Source organism: Cydia strobilella, chromosome 5 (assembly GCF_947568885.1).
Source record: "Cydia strobilella chromosome 5, ilCydStro3.1, whole genome shotgun sequence".
In the NCBI taxonomy this organism is placed as follows: Eukaryota; Metazoa; Arthropoda; class Insecta; order Lepidoptera; family Tortricidae; genus Cydia; species Cydia strobilella.
In genome coordinates this window covers 15148372-15169618 of record NC_086045.1, presented here as the reverse complement: position 1 = coordinate 15169618, position 21247 = coordinate 15148372, and the positions used below count along the sequence as shown (strand labels likewise).

General features: G+C 38.1%; 1 protein-coding gene across 1 annotated transcript in view; it reads left to right on the top strand.

Annotated features, from left to right (window-relative positions):
- LOC134741674 (gamma-aminobutyric acid receptor subunit beta-like) overlaps positions 1-21247 on the top strand; it is a 28172-nt gene that overhangs the window by 2159 nt on the left and 4766 nt on the right. The window contains exons 2-8 of the mRNA XM_063674539.1: positions 5630-5733; positions 8335-8402; positions 12610-12755; positions 14823-14980; positions 17240-17355; positions 18088-18256; positions 20800-21048. Of these exons, the coding sequence (XP_063530609.1) occupies positions 5630-5733; positions 8335-8402; positions 12610-12755; positions 14823-14980; positions 17240-17355; positions 18088-18256; positions 20800-21048 (1010 nt within the window). The remainder of the gene's footprint in view (positions 1-5629; positions 5734-8334; positions 8403-12609; positions 12756-14822; positions 14981-17239; positions 17356-18087; positions 18257-20799; positions 21049-21247) is intronic.

Sequence of the window (21247 nt, the reverse complement as noted above, 5' to 3'; positions counted from 1 at the left end):
TATAGTCTATCATTTCTTTTAGTAAAAAAAGGTTTGGATATGTGCATGATGGCCTTTTAGAGAATATGGTATGTTACTTACGACAACTCCGACTTTGGCATTCAATATAACCACGAGTACCATGGAGCGTTTCTATCGACCCGCTCTAGTGATGGTTCAACGCCGGCTTTGGTTTTAAGCCGATTTTTTTAGCTGTTTCCCTCATTTCGCTTGCATCAGAAATTTAAAGGAATCCAAAACGTGGGGTGAAAAATCGGTTTTATGTAAAAATTAAAATTCGCCACATTTATTCCTCAGCTGCTCAATTGAGCAATCATGAAAGGGACAGATAACATATTTTGGCAGCATATTAACCTGTTGTTTCTTTAAATCGTACCAAGGAGTCAGTGAAATAGTCTCAAATTAAGCTCGATAGGCTTGTCCAAAATGTATTTGCTAGACGATATTGAAAGCATCATAAAGTCCCTAAAATAAAATAAAATTGAAACCTTATATCAGATATGGCTAAAAAATACCCTTAGATCAAACCCTTAGAACATAGTAATACACATATCTGCAGTATTTATAATAAACGATACAGTCGTTAGGTACATTACTAGTCTGGTAAAAACGGCGAAATTACCGGGTATTTTTTAATGAAACAATTTTTTTGATCCCCCGATGTAAGTAGTGATAGTTGCAAACTTGTTGTGGTGTATAGATACATTTCTTAACAATTAATTCAAAAAAGGTTTAGGCTTAGGTAAGTAAATAAAACATTATATTATATGGTAACGGTATGGTACGATAAAGGTATGGTAAGAAATGTTCACTATACATACAGTCTGGCAAAAAAGAGTAGAAATTAAAAATGGGCAACACTGTAGTGTCGTCCCGTTTTTCTTAGATTGATTTGAAAGGGACGACTGAGGGGACGACACTACAGTGTTGCCACTTTTTAATTTCTACTCTTTTTTGCCAGACTGTATGTAGGTAGCAATGCGATAAAAAATAGGCTCAGAGCCAGCACAATGTTGCAAATTGAAAAATGTAAAAGTTGCAAACTTGTTGTGGTGTGACATACTATCGTATATGTGTGCAAAAAAACTACTTGCAAATGAAGTGAAAATATGCGAGTAGATACAATAACTTTCATACAAACCCAATAGTAATGAAAACGGGTCACTACACATAAATTATATATGAATGTTATCCGTTTTAGTTGCTCTTGAGTGTATAGATACATGACTGTTATCTCTGACCGAAACCAATGAGCCTAAAGATCAGATATGTTTGATCCTACAAAGTAATCTTACATCTCCAAGTAAATACACGCAAGAACCTTTGAAGCGTTCACAGCTCACAGGTGCCAAGAAAAGGAACACTGAAGCACGACGCTAAACGTCGACATGAAAGTAATAAATAATCCGTGTTGGTGGATATAATTATATTAAATACACCCGTAAATTAAATCGGGAGATGAAAGCGATGCGTGAAATATAATAGATTAGTTCTGAAAGGATCTTGAAACATTAAGAATAAGAATAAGAATAAGAACAAGAACAAGAACAAGAACAAGAACAAGAACAAGAACAAGAACAAGAACAAGAACAAGAACAAGAACAAGAACAAGAACAAGAACAAGAACAAGAACAAGAACAAGAACAAGAACAAGAACAAGAACAAGAACAAGAACAAGAACAAGAACAAGAACAAGAACAAGAACAAGAACAAGAACAAGAACAAGAACAAGAACAAGAACAAGAACAAGAACAAGAACAAGAATAAGAATAAGAATAATTTATTTGCAAGAATATGTATGTACAAAGATGTCCTTATAAATAGTGAGTAACAATATTCAGCCATTTGGCATGCAAATTTTGGTAACATCAGCAGCACAAGACTTAAATGATACATACTAATATATGATTAGCAACTTGAAACACTGCAACGCACACCTATATGCAGATGGTACACAATTATATTTTTCATTTGACCCAAAGAACCTGAATATAGCCCTTAGTAAAATAAACGAAGACTTACTAACTATAGCCAAGTGGTCGCAGAGAAACAATCTTGTTTTAAATCCATCAAAGTCCCAATACGTAATACTGGGAAATAAATGGCAGCGTGCAGCTACAAAGGAACAGCACCCAAAAGTAATAATTAATAACGAGCCTATCACCGAAGCTGACAGTGCAAAAAACCTGGGTCTCATTATGGATGGCGAGCTGCGTTATGTTGAACATATTAATTTGAAAATTCGAAATGCCTTCTACAGACTCAAGGTATTATATAATATCCGTAAATACCTATCAGTTAAGGTGAGAGAGATACTAGTGGAATCGCTGGTACTCTCTCAATTTAACTATGCGGACGTGGTACGGACCAAGACTTTTAGCGGTAACAAAAAAGCTGTTCAACGGGTACAAAACGCATGTGTTCGTTTCTGTTATGAGGTTCCCAGACGAGCACACATTACTCCATTTCTTAACGAGAAAAAAGTGCTAAACATGGAGAACCGAAGGCAGCAACATCTAGCTTACACAGTTAGGAAGGTTTTAGAGTTCCAGAGGCCCTACTATCTGTATGAAAAGCTAAAATGGGTCAAGGACTCACGCACCAGGCCATTGAGAAGCTGCACCAAACTTGTCGTACCCGAGCATGAAACAGCGTTCTTCAGAGGGAGTTTCGAATTTGCTGCTGCTAAAGTCTGGAATGACCTGCCACCACCACTCCGTGAGCCTATACAGCTCTCTCAATACAAACGGTTACTACAGGCACATATATTAACCAAGCAGAGCGAAGGATACCCTCCCTCCTAAAAACGGTGATTCATGCAAACAGATCACACAAACATACACAAACACACACACACACACACACACACACACACACACACACACACACACACACACACACACACACACACACACACACACACACACACACACACGTACACACAGGCACTCACATAACCACGAGCATTCCTAATGTCTAGTTATTATTTTTATTAAAATGTCATGTTGTTTCCTTATGTTATAAGTTTCCATTTTGTAATTTAACTTGTTATTATTATCTTCAATTGTTCCTATTTTAATGACCATAGCGTCAATTGTACTTAATTACGAGCACAGATGTTATCATTGTAATTGATATAGTTAATAATTATGCTACCCTTCGGCCGTCCTAGTCTGGGACCGGTCTGAAAACCAGCGCCGGGCATCTCGGCCCGGCACACGCTGAGACTGGAGACCCTTTGCCCAATTGATTGTACTTACTTATAACTTAATAATTGTTTTTTCTTATTCTTGTTTTATGTAATTATATTTTATTTTCTGTTGTACTTTTATTTCATTTTCTTTTGTACTTGATAATGTGGCAATAAACAATTCTTATTCTTATTCTTATTCTTAAAAATATTTACATGTCCAGATACTCCTTAACAGAGTAGAAACAATGTTCCTGAAGCCATCTCGTTAATTTTGTCTTAAATTCTGAATCGTACAATAATTTCATATTGTCGGGAAGCTTATTATAAATTTCAATAATTATATTGCATGCATTACGCTTATAAATGTCAGCATGACAAGGAGGTTATATAGCAAATTTTTGTACTGTGTTCGTTGATTTCCTTTAAAGATGTCAGAGCGTAACTTAAAATATTTCATATTAGCTTTGACAAACAGACAAACTTTTTTGATATACATGCATGCTAAAGGTAAAATATTATATTTCTTGAAAATTGGTCTGCAACTGTCTGTTATCCACGCATTTGCAATTGCGCGGACGCATTTTTTTTGAAATTTAAAAACTTTGTCGACTTTAACAGAGTTCCCCCAGAGTAGGAGACCATAGTTTAAAGTAGAAGATACATGGCCGTAGTAGGCTGTAATTGCAGCTTCTGTCTAGACTGTTTTAACAAGTTTTCGCAAGGCACATACAAATCTATCCAATTTCGAACATATTGTCACTACATGGTTTTTCCAATGCAGGTGATTGTCAATATTTAAACCTAAAAATTTTATACAGCTAGTCTCTTCTACATGTTTGTCATTATACTTAATATTTAGGATTAGTTTTGTAGGATCGAAATTGCATGAACTTAGTTTTTGTCAAATTAATATTAAGATAATTACTATTGGTCCATGTAAAAATGTCAGCTAAAGCATTATTCATTATTGATTCATAGTCATCATTTGAATCCCCCTTTATTAGCAGCGTAGTATCGTCTGCGAAAAGAATGCATTTTTGTGATGTTGCTTGCGGGAGGTCATTTATATACAACAGGAATAACAACGGTCCTAAATTACTTCCCTGAGGTACAACTGGATTACATTGAATCGGTCTTCTTGTTTACCACGTCGGTGGCAAACAGACGTTTGCAACTAAAGGATGACTCACGTTAGACCGGGCCGTGTCCGGGCCGGAGCGTCCGGCGCTTGGTTTTCTATGAAAAGCATCACGTGATCACCTGTCATGTCATAGAAAAGTAAGCGCCGGAAGCTCCGGCCCGGACACGGCCCGGTCTAACGTGAGTCATTCTTTAAGGGGTGTCAGAGGTCCGTTGCAGCCTCATTATAAAGAGATTTCTCTGAAAATACCTATTCATTATAAATATTATTGTCGCATTCTTTTTCGTATCAGCATTGCGATACAGCGAGGAAATGCCGCCAGCATCCTTGGTACAATGCCTCTAGGGCCTATTTTAGATTTAAGCTAGTTAATAATTTCGTGTACGTAGTAGGTACCACTGTCTATATTTTGTATATAAATAAATATATTGTTTTACTTATTAAGTAGTATTAGGTATATCGAAGTTTTATGTTCTTTCGCGCTAATAAATATTTTTTATTCTTATTCATAAATGGAGCTTACAATCACCAACACTAAACTAAGTTACTTTGTTACCTGTGTTGTATATTGTTAGAATATAAGTTTGGTAAAGTATAATATATAACATTTTCTGAAAGCTTACGCAAAGGGTATGTTAGAAATTGATGCATGAAGCTTATGAGTGCTACGAGTAGGTATAAAGGATGACTCACGTTAGACCAGGCCGTGTCCGTGCCGGAGCTTCCGGCGCTTCATTTTCTATGGAGAGCATCAAGTGATCACCTGTCATGTCATAGAAAAGTAAGCGCCGGAAGCTCCGGCCCGGACACGGCCCGGTCTAACGTGAGTCATCCTTAAGGTAATAGCCTGAGTGCTCGTCTTTGTCCCAGTTCCACTTTATGAATGAATTCCATTCATAAACTAGGTGTGCACTTTTGCAGCTGTGTGTACAATTAGCTGCAGAGATAGTTGACGCCCCTGCAATCTAATATTTCTATGCATAGTCAGTTATCTCGGCAGCTGACCATACATGTGCAATTGAGCTGACATCATGGTGTCAACTATTGGGTATTAGCAAGTCGAGCACTAGGTGGTAGGTATACATATACACCTTATGCGGGATGTACACACTCGTCGGTAGACACCGAGCCAGGCCGAGAACGAATGTGTACATGCTGCTCCCTTCTCGTCTCGCTCTTCCTTGTCTCGTCTCGCGCTTCTCTGATTGGATCGAAGCGGTGCTGAGACTCTCGGCGAGAGGCTCTCGACGAGTGTGTACAGCCGACATTAGGTTAACATTCGACTTTTGGTTTAGAAACGAGCGTGCTGTGGCCGCGGCTGATCGTTTAGAGAACGTGACGCACACGGTGTCACGGATCCTCGACGGCTACGACATTCGTCTGAGACCAAACTTTGGAGGTAAGAACGAAAGTACTAAACGTAAAAAACTGTACCTATTTGTCTAAAACATGACGTTAGGATTATAGTTGACATTGTTCTTTGAAGAGTATCAGGCTAACTTCCTGCTTTGCTTCGGAATTTGTACCCGTCGCGAATATACACGCGACTCAACTATAATCCTAACGTCATGTCTTTGGCAAATAGGTAAGCAGTTTTCTTGCTGGGAATATTAAAATCGAAAAACGAGTAATACCGAGTGAGTCAAGCTGTAAACTTCGTTTTTTTTTCGCTTAAGAAATAATTCCTAAGCTTCTTGTAAGGCATGAGGTTCTTACTCAGGCACTTTATTCAGTAAAACGTTGGAGTAAATAAATGAGTAGGTGACAATCGTGCTAGGCTAGGTGAAATGATTTCATTATTTTTCACCACACCAGCTCGTAAGGCTCTCTTTATCCTTCAAAAACTGATGAGAAAGTAGCATTTTATCCACAAAAGCGGCAAAGTAAGTAGATGCAAATTTTGAGTTGATTCCTTATGTCGGCCTGTAAAATTTACTATTAACTGATGTTTCTTCAGCGTTCATTTCTATTTGATTTGTAACTTTTTACACTTACAAATCAAATCGAAATGGCGTTGGTGTGGCGACAATTTTTTTTCACTGACGAAATTTTCATTTAACCCTCGGTCCTTGGAACCCTCGCAACGCTCAAGATTCCACTTTTCGAATCATTCGTTACGCTCCTGGTTCAATTTTAGGATCTTTCGCTTGCCCGGTTATCAATATTACCCGATAAATATATCATGCATCCCTACTTCTGCGGAGATCTGTCTTATCCTGAAAATACTTAAACGAAGTATAAGTATAAAGGTGTAAGTATTGCAAATTTTTGGAGTACCTATAATAAATAAATTACTAGTACCTACTGTATAATACAAAAAACAAATAAATCCTTAAAGTTAAAATTATAAACTAAATTTAAAAACTACATAAAACTAAAACTATAAATAAAAAACTGTCTCTAGCTCAGCGCCTCGTGGCAGGGTGCCAAGAAGGCTGGCGGCATTGCCACGCTGGACGGCAATGCCAATCCGTTGCGCAAGGTAGGAGCCAGCCCTCCTGTCACCCGTCGCCTCCACGAGGCGCTTCGCCAGCTCCTTAAAGATGCCGTGAGCACCAGGTCCCCACGGCCCAAGGGTTTTTACCCCAAACGGCTCAAACATACAGCCAGAATCAATATCTGCATATTTGCGCCGCTTGAGGTGTTCAGCCGCGTCGGCGGCAGCACCGGCTCTGTTAGACGTTCCTGGAAGATGGGACGGCGCAAGGGTGTCCACGCATGTGGCATCCCAAACTAAAGGCCGTCCAATCTTCCAGGGAACGAGGGTCATGCCGTCCGGTCTTTTCCCGTCATCGCGGGCTAAACCAGGTGGTTCCAGAACCGCCGGCGTTCCAGCCGTGACGAGAGCTGGGCGGAGAATGTCGTTCAGACTGGCGTGTCGTGAAAGACGGCCAACGCTCCTGGAACAGGATAGGCCGTGGATACCAAAACGCGTTACGTTTGTACCACACTGGCATCGATGAGGAGCCACACAAGCCACCCCCAAGCGCAAACACAACGAAATCCTGAAAGTATTGGTAGACAGTAGTGTGCCCAGGTTCTTTGATGGCAGGGCCTGCAACCATGAGCCGGATTCCCATCTAGTTGCAGCAAGGAGACGAGCGCGCTCTGTGGTGCTGGTAGACGTTTCGTACAGATTATCCCGTACCAGCAGACAGAGCGGCTCATCCCATTGGTGCTGCGAATGGCGAGTAGTGGGCAAGTCCGTATTATGGCAGGCAGTTTTCCAGCTGTCGATAGCCTCCGGCAGGAAAGGGACGTCCAAATTAATAAGGGGGTCAGTTTTTAGAATTTTTCGGAGCAGTTTTTCAATGTTATGCGCTGAAGAAAGAAAAGCCGGAAGAGCTACAGCAGAAGTTTGTCGTATCCCAATACCACCGTGCCTAATGGGCAGGGAGGCTTGGGACCACTGAGAGTTGTCAAAAGTAATGTTAAAAATGGACGATACTGTAAATTTTATTTCTTGATCTAGTATTTCCAAAAGGTTGGGATATTTCCAAAAATGACTACAACGCAGAACATAAGTAAATTTGGGCACAAACAAACAGAATTTAATTATAGTGTAGGCCATATGAGGGCTAATTGTGAGCAAATTTGTACCTACTGTATTGTATCTAACATATAGACATGATATTATTGCGCATTAAAGTAGACATTACATTAAGGATTAAGGAAGAGAACCTTGCTAAGTAAATGAGATTCTGCCTCGCTCACGGCGGAAACGCGTTACACGTAATCATATCGGCCTACATCCGTGTTGCACGCCAAATACTACCGTTCAGCAAATAGTAACGAATTCGAAATGCATGCTATACGGAGCGAGGCAATCTCGCCGAAGCCTTAGAGTGCGCGGATGTTATTGCGGGCTCCGGACCATGAGGATTCAATATTGAATTTACTCCGGTAAACACGGTATGATTTGTCAGCGACTTGCTTGAATGCTACGAGTATGCTTCACAGATGGCAAGTTTGCTGCTGACTTTATTTTATTGCTTCGCAGGCGATCCGTTATACGTCGGAATGGATTTAACCATCGCGAGCTTCGACGCGATATCTGAAGTGAATATGGTGAGTCTGTCTTGCATCTGTGTGAAAAATAAGCACTTTAGGTACAATGCTTAGGTGCGCATCATTTGCTTTTGCAGGTTTGTACGACTGCAGATGCAGACGCATTCTACTTAAAAATACAACCTTTGTGTAATATTTATTTGTTACTCGCTATTAAAACTGAATAGCTGTCGGATAATATGCTAATTAAACTTTCACATTAGAGTTAAGGCAAACGTAATAGTGCTCGACGTGCTAACGCCTAATATACAAGGTGTTCATGAGGAAACCGAAAGATTTTAACCACGTTTTTCTGAGGCCAAAAGAAGGAAAAAATGTAATAAGTTTAGGTCAAATTCGCAAAAAAAAAAAATATATATATATATATATTTTTCAGATGTATTTGTACATAAAAAGTAAATATTATTGGTAAACTTGTCACTTAAAATGGACTTTTACTTTTTTTTCGTAAAAAGTAGTTTTTACAAAGTGTTACTTGTCACTTTTTGAGATTTATCAATAAGGTTACTTAGACTACGTTTTGCACTATGTAACAATAAAAACTTGTTTTTTTTTATTGTTAACTCATAATAATTAACTGAAACTGGGCAAATTACAGAAAAGTTTATAGGACATTTTAGTCTTTTTAAATATGATCAGGAATACGCTATTAAAATTATTCGGTATCCTTATGTTACACCGTGTATATATCCTGCTGTAAAAATTACTTAAGTTTTAGCGCTTTTTTGAAGATTTTTGGTTGTTAGTTTTTGGTACAATTTGGTAAGTTTGAAGAGCAGATTCGAGGCGGAATAAATACGAGATTCCAATTTAGGGCAGTAAAAATGTGTATGCAATTACCTGTAGAGTTACGAAAACACCATACGTTTTCGTAACTCAGGAACATTTTTAGGACAAGGTGAAATTGCGATTGTACGGAACTCTATCTATCCACCAAATTTGATCAAAATCTGATTTATTTTTAAGTCAGATTTTGATTTAAAAATCGACATCAAATAAAAAAACCGGTCAAGTGCGAGTTCGTTTAACTCGCGCACCGAGGGTTCCGTACAAAGTTTAAATTTTCTCATGTAACTATAATCAGTATAATCACGAAAGAGTTTTAACCAAACCAGAAGTTATACTACGCTTAAATGTTTACAGCGCCATCTATCGGCAAATTGGCTAACTAATTCGCGCGACATGTATGTTGGTTTTTCATTCAGGGATAATTTTATTCTTTATTACGTGAACCAATTTCAACAATTTTTGTATTTATTTAAAGGTGTTTTTGTGTAATCTCATAGATATTTTTTTTCACATTTTCCCTCATAAGTATTTTTGTCGCTATGAAAAAAAATTGTTTTGTAATGTTCAATTCGAGGTCTTTCAAATAATGTCCCATTCGTCTGGATCGATATGTTTGCCTTCGACTGTACTAGGACAGTGACGAGCATTCGGACGTCTGCCTTTATAATTATAATTATAATATAAATATTATATGAGCATTTTTATGGCAGAGTAAAATATTTCTTGTTGATCATCTTTTTGTTGTTTATCAACAACACCGTTTATTTACAATAGTAGGATATTATGAACTTACTATTGGTTTTAGGCAGTTGTTTTATTGTCACACATCAAACTAAGCCGTAATTATCTGAGAAAACTTATATTAAAGTAATCATCAAAGTTTCGTCTAATAGCAAGGTATAAAATATGGTCCAAATTTTAATGTTGATAATTGATGCGCCTACATATTTACATAAATTATACTTGTTACATTGATTTTCGTGCTTAGATATAATTTAATTGCTTTTTCTATATTAACAGATACTCGACATTATTTCAAAAATATGTTGGACGAGTTAGCATATGTTAGTTTGTTAGTAGTTAGTGTATGGTAGTTAGTTAGTTAGTTAGTTAGCGAGATTGTAGATAGGACTGATACTGAGACTTGCTGAGACTAAATTAAAAACATTTCGGCATAAACATATATTTTCATGCCTTCTTGACCTAGTTCTAATCTACAAAACATTAACCTATTTTAGCGAAGATTGATTGATATAGTCGCTTAGAGCATCAATATAAAATATCAGATAATATACGATAAAACACGGCTAGAGATGTACGCAAGATTTTGGTCCGCAAAGAGGACCTCGGTGGCTTGACTCTCAAGGCTCGTCCATCATAATTCATTAAGCTTTTAATAGCAGCGAAAAGAGAGCAAGGCTGCGGTCACTTGACATAGTTGGAGGATCGCTGATGCCGGGGGCAGAGTGCTGCGTCAGCCAATCGATGGCCGCCACTCGGCTTAGGTCACCGCCCACTCATACGATACTAAATGCTAATTTAAAGAACACTGCATATAATAATGCATGCGAGAAGTATGCTGCTGACGACAAACATGAAGTGCCTGTGCCTCCAATATATTTGTGGTTTCAGTCGCAAGGGTTGACCGCTCTAACTTCTTCTTCCTCGTGCCATCATTTCAACAGCTTTTTTTGAACACCAAAGTTCCAGTAGGTCAATACGGTCAAAACCTTTAGCGGGAAATTAAGTACATTTATATATATTGTTCTTCTCCTGCGCCTATTTCCTATGCCTCTTGGGGTGGGGTCGGCCCTCCTAGTCCGTAAACGCCACTTTGGGCGTTTCTGTGTCATCTCTAGTTTTAAATCCGTCGTCTTCATATCGTTGTAAATGATCCCCATCCAGGTATTAATTTCTATCGACATCTTCGCATCGCAGAGAACCCCCATGCACGCAGCTGTTTTGCGGTTTTCTATATCTTTGTCAATAGATCCTGTAGATGTTACAACAGATCCTAGATACTTAAAGTGGTCCACTTGTTTTAAGCAGGTGTTGTGCAGATATGGTTGCTGCAGCACGTTGGTCGATGTTGATTTTCCCGAGAAGTTACAGTACATGTATTCAGTTTTAGTTCGACTCACTCGTAGCCCTCTGCGCTCTAAAGCTATGCACCATGCAGTTAAGTCAGTTTGGATCTCCTGCCCGCGCAGCATGGTTTCCTCTATCACTAAGTCCGTCACTTTCGCACTCACATACTTGTTAGAACGTGACAGGCATGGTGATAAGCGTACCGTGCTACGACTCCTGTACTGTTTCCGCTATTAGAACGATGTCATCAGCGTATAGAAGAAACCAAGGGGCTGGTTTTTGAAGGTGTTCAGTGACATAGTTCATCACCAGGTTAAACAGTATTGGGCTAAGAGTAGAGCCCTGGTGGGCCCCGACATTCACTTTAAATTCCGTACCAACACCAGCAGGGCAGACAGTTCCAGTCTTGATATTACGGTACATATCCTTTAGAATTCCGATGTAATATTCAGGGACTAGTTGTGCTCGTAACGCTTGCCAAATGAGCTCTTTTGTGACGCGATCGAACGCTTTTTCAAGGTCTATGAAAACTAGATGGATGTCTTTCTTTAGCCCTTTATATTTTTCGAGTAGATATAAAGATATTAAAATAAGGGAGAGTATCATTTCGTTCCATTTGGAGTTGAAACTAGGTCCATGGGGGGTCCCAGCGCGCACAAGTTGTTTGCAGAAATCGCGAAGCGTCTGGTTGACGTAACTGGTGACCGAAGAGCTGGCGGCTTCCTCGCACAACGTATCAGCATTGCGATACAGCGAGGAAATGCCGCTAGCATCCTTGGTACAATGCCTCAAGGGCCTATTTTAGATTTAAGCTAGTTATTAATTTCGTTTACGTAGTACCACTGTATATGTATATCTTGTATGTAAATAAAGTATTAAAAAGAAGTTAAAAAATATATACTTATGTAGGTTTGTAAGAATTAAATAATAGGTAGATATAACATAATTTATGTTGTATGAGTACTCGAACCTTTCTTGTACTTAGTTAGATTATTGTGAATTCATATTTACCTTATACCAAAAATCCATAGTAAAAAAAATATTAAATTAAATAAAATCATCATATATTTCAGATATTTAATAATCTATTACAGTTCAAAAGTTTATCTTAGATACCCAACAACTAAAATAAATCTAAAATAATAAAGAAATTAAATTAGTATCGCCTGAAATCTGAAATTAAGTATTTCAACATTTATTAACCAAGACGCCCTACAGCTTAGATTAAAAGACCCACCTGTGGGAGTTACCTATAGTTTTAATTATCAGTCGGTTAAAAAACATGACTTTTAATATTAAACAGGGAATTGGTTAAGGGTTTATGTTTCAGGACTACACAATAACGCTGTACTTGAACCAGTACTGGAAAGATGAGAGATTAGGCTTTGGCCTACAGGACGAGGTGCTCACGTTATCGGGGGACTTCGCCGACAAGATTTGGGTGCCTGACACGTTTTTTGCTAATGACAAGAATAGGTAAGATATAATAATACAAGGTATAGTATAATATAACATAAAAAATCTTTTTCATATCTCATGCTCTGAAAGTGGGTCGTTGTTGTTCTAAAAAGTGCGCAGAAAGTGATACGTTTCTGCTCTAGTGCAGAAAAGTGGTGTACTCCTCTGCATCCCCGTCCCACGAGCAACTGTGTGGAAACAAAATGGAAAAATTGTCTCTTTATTTCCCCGCCTGGAACAATTGGTAATTGTTCTAATTTTACTAATCCCGCATTGAATCTTTTTTTTTAATCAAAAATGATGTAAGTAAATTGTTAAAACAAATTATTCTTGATTTCTTTTCTTGAATTGTATTTACTCGATTTCATAAGGCGGGAACCAAAAGGAATAAATAAAAATTTATTTTTAGGCCAAACAATAAGAAGGTATAGAGCGAAATGCTAGGAACACAATTTTTTAGCTTTGTTTGGACTAGTTAGGTGAACATATCAAAAGTCCAGGTTTTAAGGTTTCATTTTTCGGTTTTTCGTTTATATCTCGGAAACTATGCGTCTGAACGACATGGCCACTTATACAAAATAAAAAGTTATTTAATTTGTTACAAGGTTTATTAAGTCAAGTTTTTCGATATCTTGTATAGTTTTTTAAATATACGCCCTTGAAGGTTTATTTAGGGCTCTCATTTTCATCTTGATTATCTACATTAGTTATATTTATAAAAATAACAAAAAATATTTATGCAAGTGCAGCGTTCTTAGTTGTCAAAAATTTTTGTTCTCCAACATTTTGGTTTGGCACCGCCTTCAAGAACTAAGTAATTCTAATTTCCTGGATGGTTATTAATTTGCTCATTATAAAGGTCCGGTCATCAGAAAGGTCCTTTTTTATAGTTTTTCGTAAATAACTCGTAAACGGTGACCTATAGCAAATAATTGTATTATACTTAAATAATCTGTATAAAATTTCCTACTAAATAGATATACAGGATGTCCCAAAAAATAGCACGTCAAACTGACACTGGAGGTAGGACACTCTAAAATCGCATGGACAGGTCTCCACGGAAGACCAGCGTTAAGATACCTGAAAGGTAACTTGACATCAAGCTGAGGGGAGACCTTTTCAGTGACGTTTATGTTTTACTAGCTGTTGCCCGCGACTTCGTACGCGTACTTCGTACTTCGTACGCGCGTAAAAAGTTGCTCAACAAATTTAATGTTGGTCAGTTTGAGGCGTACAGCCTCCAGTTTAATGTATTGCTCCTGTTACAGGAAACACCCGGTATATATAGATATTAATAAAAGTGTTGTATTAGATTTAAGCAATACTGTAAGTCCTGAATAAATTTATTTTCTTTCTTTCTAAAATGATCATTCAAACCAACTTAACATGATCTCAGTAAAAGTTGCACGGTTTTCGAAGTATTCTAACCGTTTTAGGTTTTTATTAATTTTGTTCTTTTTTATCACTGACCGTAGAGTGACGGTGCCAGTATTCACTTGAAAGCCCTCAAAGTAAATTAGAGCGTTAAGATTCACGAGGTATGCAGGCTGCTTTTTCATTTAATTTCTACTACTAGGGCGTCGGGCGTCCTACCTCCAGTGTCAGTTTGACGTGATATTTTTGGGCCAACGTTTAAGAGTTATTTATGAAATACTATAAGAAGGTACCCTAACCCCCCCCCCCACCCGTTAGCTTCACCCCCACCCTCCAGTACTTTTAGTATCTTGTTTAATACACCATTCCCTACAACTATGCCAAAATTTGCTTATACACAGAATATATGAAAATTAGACACGTTTTCGTAATTTTTTTATCGAGTCAACAATGTCAACATAAACCTTTTAAAGGGTTTGGTTAGAGTCTGCCCTTGCAAATATAGTCTTGTTTCCGTGTGATTTTATGGTATTTTCCCTTGATTAAAATATGTAAAAATACAATATAATAACTAGAATTTTGCGTTAGCCCTCTCTTAAATACATATTAAGTTACATTAATTATTGTAGACTATTTCATAATTAGGAACTTTATTATTTATTACCTTTTAAGATATAAAATTTATATCACCGAAAACGTGTATTGTTCCAGTTTCCTCCACGACGTGACCGAGCGCAACAAGCTGGTGCGGCTGGGCGGGGACGGGAGCATCACCTACGGCATGCGCTTCACAGCCACCCTGGCCTGCATGATGGACCTGCACTACTACCCGCTTGACTCGCAGAACTGCACCGTCGAGATTGAAAGCTGTGTGACTCTTACACTAGTAACACGTGGCCGCTCACCGCTTCGTGCATCCAGCCTGATACATCATTTAACGCAAATTGATGTTAGATAGCCCTTACGCAAAACGCAAGTTTCTGTGTGCGAGGCTTTTCTTTCGCACAAGGACGCTATCGATCGGTCTAGGTCTTGTAGTATGATGAAAATATTGTTTGTTTATAAATGATGCCTGTGAAATAAACCTGGAGGCGTATTCTGATTATAGTAACCACAGACTTGCACTCTCGCCACCAAAAAACCGGCCAAGTGCGAATCGGACTCGCATTCCAAGGGTTCCGTACATTACACAATTTAAACAATGTATTTTTTATGTGAAATGTCTTTAAAAAACCCGTAGGGGTCGGATCGACCTAAGTCGGGTCGGACTAAGTAACTAAGTCCGACTCACGCTTGACTGCACATTTCTAATAGGTTTTCCTGTGATCTATAGGTAAAGATCTATTTTATGTATTTTTTTCAAAATTTTTACCCAGTACCTTCGGAGATAAAGGAGGGAATGGTAATTTTTTGCCTATTTTCTTGAATAACTTCTAAACTGTTTATCTTAAAATTATAAAAAATATATATTTAAGATTCTCATAATGAGCTCTTTCATTTGATATGTAACACGATATAGTTTGAAAAACTTTTTAATTTTCTCATTTACCCCCCAAAAGTGGCCCCCCTGTTTAAAATTCATTTGTTTACGTTACATGTCCGTCTTTGGGTCACAAACTTACATATGTGTACCAAATTTCAACTTAATTGACCCATTAGTTTCGGAGAAAATAGTCTGTGACAGACGGACAGACAGACAGACGCACGAGTGATCCTATAAGGGTTCCATTTTTTTCCTTTTGAGGTACGGAACCCTAAAAACGTGCCGAGATCGAAGATACCGCTGACCCTTTCTTTCTTTTTTTAGGACGACTATAAAGTAACAATTGTACGAATGTGGCCACAGCTAATAAACATAACAAATATAAATGCCATTATTATAGATTTACCCACTCTAATTAATTCACTTTAGAATATATGATAAACAAATACTTTTTAACAAAATAGGTACTCAACTACGAGTATATACCAAGGAAGCTTCATTTTTCCTGAAAGGAACATAAGGAAGGTCTCGGGCCTTTCGTTCGGCACGTTTTCCTCCCTCCTCCTATCCTACCAAGCGAAATGAAACTATAGAGTAAGCAGGTAATAAGTAGAAATTTTATTTATTGACTTTTTGTATGTACTAGCTCCCCTTGTATGAAAACTCCTTGGTCATTTCTTCAACCAGAAACGTCACTTTTGACACGGACCGATCATGTCCATAACAAATCCACATCAAATTCATAAGTAACCTGTTATTAAAATCAGAATACGCCTTCACTGTAAAAAATGTCATATTTTCAATGTGCATTGTCATTGCCAAGCCAGTTCGAAACAGTAAGCAATTGAATTAGTTTTCGTATGTCACATACAGTTGTTTGTCTGTCAAGGCAATAATACTTACATATAGCACGTTTTGTTGGACAAAGTATAGTAGTAAAAAAATTCAAAGAATATAGTGCTAACGATTCAGTACCAGCCGCCTAAAATAAAAATGAAAATAAATCTAGCCCAAACGTTCAAGCTAACGATGACGTGTTAAACTTTTATCATACAGACTTTGACCATTTTCCCGATTGACCAATTAGCCTTGCATGGCTTGATTTGGTGCTACGTTAGCTAGTGCTCCATACATATATACACACTACTCGTATTTTGGCCATTCTACTCGCACTTTTTTTTCGCGCGTCAGTCTCATTTATGAATTTTAGTTTGCACAGCAACAAGCTTTAGTTTTGCCAAATCAATTGATGTCATTTCGTGAGTTAAAAAAAAAAATATAAACACCGTACAGGACGTTAACTACTTATCGAATATCATTAAAACGTTTTGTTAAATTCCTAGAATACCTATTTATACAGAGAAAAGACTTCAAGCATTTTCTGAAATAGTATTTTTGGGGAGTAATGAAGAAAGGTACTAAGCTAAGCAGATGGATTATCATGTCTTAAGGTGATCTTTTAATATTAAGTATCTACTCAATACCTAATACAAATGTACCTACCTACATATTGACAATGTTCCTTTCAAAATTAAAACGGTGGCCCGTTGTACCAAGAGTCGCCCCAGATAGGTACTTGACATATTGGGTCATCTTGCGACAGCGTACGCGTTAACAGCATGCTAACATATCGTTTACCCTACAGATGGGTACACGGTATCGGACGTGGTGATGTATTGGAAGGAGACGCCGGTACGCGGTGTGGAGGACGCCGAGCTGCCTCAGTTTACTATACTGGGCCATGAAACTAATGATAGAATCGTAAGTTATAAAGTATTTTACAATGCATGTGCTCGAAAAGTGTGTTTCCTACGGAGCCATATCATGCGGAAAGTACTACTTTTCCGCACTAGTGCTCTTTGTTTTCAATTTTTTTTACAGTACATATGGTGCTACTCGCACTAGTGCGGAAAAGAGCACTTTTCGTGCATATGTCGAAAGTTTAAAGGGCCATATGTACTGTAAAACGTTGTACGATACACGTGCGAATAGGTAATTCGCAACTCGTGTCGATTTAAAACACTCCTTTTAATAATTAAACTTATTTGCCATGATATGTTTTTTTATTTACTCGCACATTTACTCGCATAGTAAAACATTTTATGATACACGTGCGTAAAGATGATTTCCGCACTTGTTGCATAAATAGCTATTTTAAGCGATCTTCTTTTATTAAAAACGTACACAGTTGGATTGGCCGAAGCCTATACAAAAAAAAAGTTTGCAATTGAAAATTATGTAATCTGATTTAAAAGCTTGAAAAAACCATCAATGGTCCTGTCAGCAATTTATTTAAGTATAATAATTAAATATGTAACCTCACTACTAAGTAGTTAAGTCCAGTTATAAAATCATTATAAAATTGAGGAATAATGGAATATCTACAATTCTACACCATAGACGAAACATGTCGATATTGAAGTGTGTAAATAAAGATTACTTCGCCCACCAGCGATTGCTATATGGATTGTTCACTGAAATTCAATGTTACAGGAGAAGTTAGCAACGGGCGTGTACCAGCGGCTATCGCTGAGTTTCAAACTGCGCAGAAACATCGGCTACTTCGTGTTCCAAACTTACTTGCCGTGCATCCTGATTGTGATGCTCTCGTGGGTCTCGTTCTGGATTAATCACGAGGCTACGTCTGCGAGAGTTGCATTAGGTGAGCGATTTGTTGCAGTTTCTGTACTAAAACTTACGCTATAACACGATGCAGTTGTTGTCTCTTTTGCGATCAGCATTATGACAGTTGTTACAAAGGAGATCATGCTAGCTAATAGTGAGGAGACATTGAAGTCATCACAAATGTTACTAATAAGGCTTTTACACAATAGGGATGTTTCCTGTATTTAAACTAAATTATTTCACACCATGCTCGTAATAATTCACCAGATAACGTAGATAGCAGTTATTTTTAAACACAATTTCTACTTAATTAATCGGACAGAAATATAAAAAGTAGGTGAGTTGACCGTGACGTCACTGTATTAGTTTTCATATAAATTCCATATTAGCAAATCGTTTTGACAGTAGTAGTAGGAAAGTATTACCCTCATGGAAGTAAGTAAAGGGAGGTATATGGCACCAGGCGCTCGATCGTGAGCTATCAAATATAGGTTCCGGAACCTATATTGAGTAAGTCGTACGCAAAGAGTAAAGTAAGTATAATAGGTAAAGAGAGCCCACTTGAAGCATTTTATGGAAACTCATTTAAAAGCACCATCTCTGACTTGCTCCCGAAACTAACGATGTATGTGTGTGTGGGTGTGCGTACAAGGGTGGCAAGAGAGAGGAAATACTGGAAGGAGTTGGAGGAGGCCTTTGCCGACAGGCACACTGAACTAAGAGACTTCATATAAACACTTAAAACTACAAAACAAACATGTTCAGAACAAAGGGTTATATAATAAAATTGTGTGCGTGCACAACTACATATACATACGTACGTGTAATTTCATCTTACATAATATTAGGTCTACTTGGGCGGTTCACAAGTAAATTTTTTGTTTGATTTCTTGTAACTTATAAAAGATTTTTTATTACTAGGTACCAAACAAAAAATGTACTTGTAAACCACCCAAGTAGACCTAACATTATGCATAAATGGTTTCAAAGAGTGGTATTAATTTTACAAAAATATAAAGTAAAGTAAGTATTTTTATTGCTTTCAATTTGGCATACAAAGATAGTACCTAATAAAAGCAGGTGTAAGTGCCAAGTTGGTATCAAGTAGGTTGAATCCCTTCACTAGCTGCTTCTGACTCTACATATATCTATTTTCTTTGCAATAATTGTCACATTAGGAGAATTTGGGGTACTTAATACCTACGCCACGCCACTCTCCGTAGCTCCGTACACAGTTTGCTCCAGATATTGTTTAAAATTATCTCACGAGTAACGATGTCATAATTCGGATCAATCTTGTAACTGAAGAATTTCAGGCATAGGTATTATCTCTTGTTTAAGCAGGTACCTCCATAGATGCGCTCTAATAGTTTCTTCCACGTGTCTTTAGCGGAAACAATTCGCATGATTTTTTGCTGAATGTCATCGGTCTTTTTCATCGCTAGCTGCCTGCGCATCGTGAGCGCCAATTATGGTAAAGCCTGACCAGGAATATATGATCATTGTCAAGAGGGCGCTATTATTCTCATTTATATGGCAACAGTTCATTATAGTCTGAACAATGTTGATTGGCAACTCGTTTGACTTACATCTACTTTTATTCACCGTAATCAAAATCAGAACCCATTTATTTGGTGTCTACGCTTTTTTTAAATAGTCGGTACTTCTTTTTTGCCGTATAAAATTCATGTATTTACTGGGAACATTATTCACTAGGGACGGTAAGCATTATAAAGATATTGAAAGGAGAGTGAGTGCTGGAAATCGCGTGAATGGGGCACTTAACGCTTTTATGAGCAGCCAGAAGGTGTTGCAAAAGGCACGGTTGGCTGTGCATAGAGGGGTGCTGGTGCCTACACTTATGTATGGTAGCGAAAGTTGGATATGGCAGAAGAGGCATCAGAGCCAAGTGAATGCAGTGGAAATGAGAGCGTTGAGAAGTGTGTGTGGTGTGAGATTACAAGATAGAATTAGGAACAGTGTGATAAGGGAAAAGTGTGGACTGAGCGAAGATGTAGTGACAAAAATTGAGAAAGGTATGTTGAGATGGTTTGGACACGTGGAAAGAATGAGTGAAAGAAGGCTAACAAAGAGAGTGTATAAGGGAGAGGTAGAAACGGGAGTTGGAAGGGGCAGACCTCGGCGGACTTTCTCTGATCAGATCGGGGAAATCCTGAAGAAAGGCCAGGTCAAGAGCACCCTAAACCGACGAGCGTGTATGAGGAATGTTATGAAAGTGAAGGAAGCGAAAGAGGTATGTCAGGATCGTAGCAAGTGGAAATCCGTGGTCTCTGCCTACCCCTCCGGGAAATAGGCGTGATTATATGTATGTATGTATGTATGTAAATCGGATGACAATGCAATATTATGATATTTATGATGATGGAGACAGAAGGTGGCCATGGGAACTCTGTGATAAAACAACGCAAATTAATTGTGTTTGGGGTTGTTAGAATTGTCTCGATGAGTATGAGTTGCCCGTGGAAAGAAAAGTACAGTCAGCTGTAAAAACTTGTGCCAAAAATGAATTTTTGACAGAAAAAATTTAAGCTTCTACTTAATATAGTTTTCACCGTCCAGGTATAACGACGGTACTGACGATGACCACAATAAGCACGGGCGTGCGCTCCAGCCTCCCGCGCATCTCCTACGTGAAGGCCATCGACATATACCTGGTCATGTGCTTCGTGTTCGTGTTCGCCGCACTGCTCGAGTACGCGGCCGTCAACTACACCTACTGGGGAGCCAGAGCGAGGAGAAGGGCCAAGTTAAAGAAAGGGGAGATGTCAACGAGCACTAGTGTCGAGAAAGACTTCAAATGTTCTGGTGGTAAGCCATTTGTGTCCCTACAGCATCACGAGTTCGACACATTCTTTATTCAACCCTTATTACATAGATATAGTAAAACATTGAATAACATATTTTTCACCTGAAAAGCTCGAACAAGGGTACTTTACTGCTTAAAAACAGTGAGCAAAATCGCATTTTGCTCACTGAGTGAGACAAAATGACATTCAAGTGACCTTTA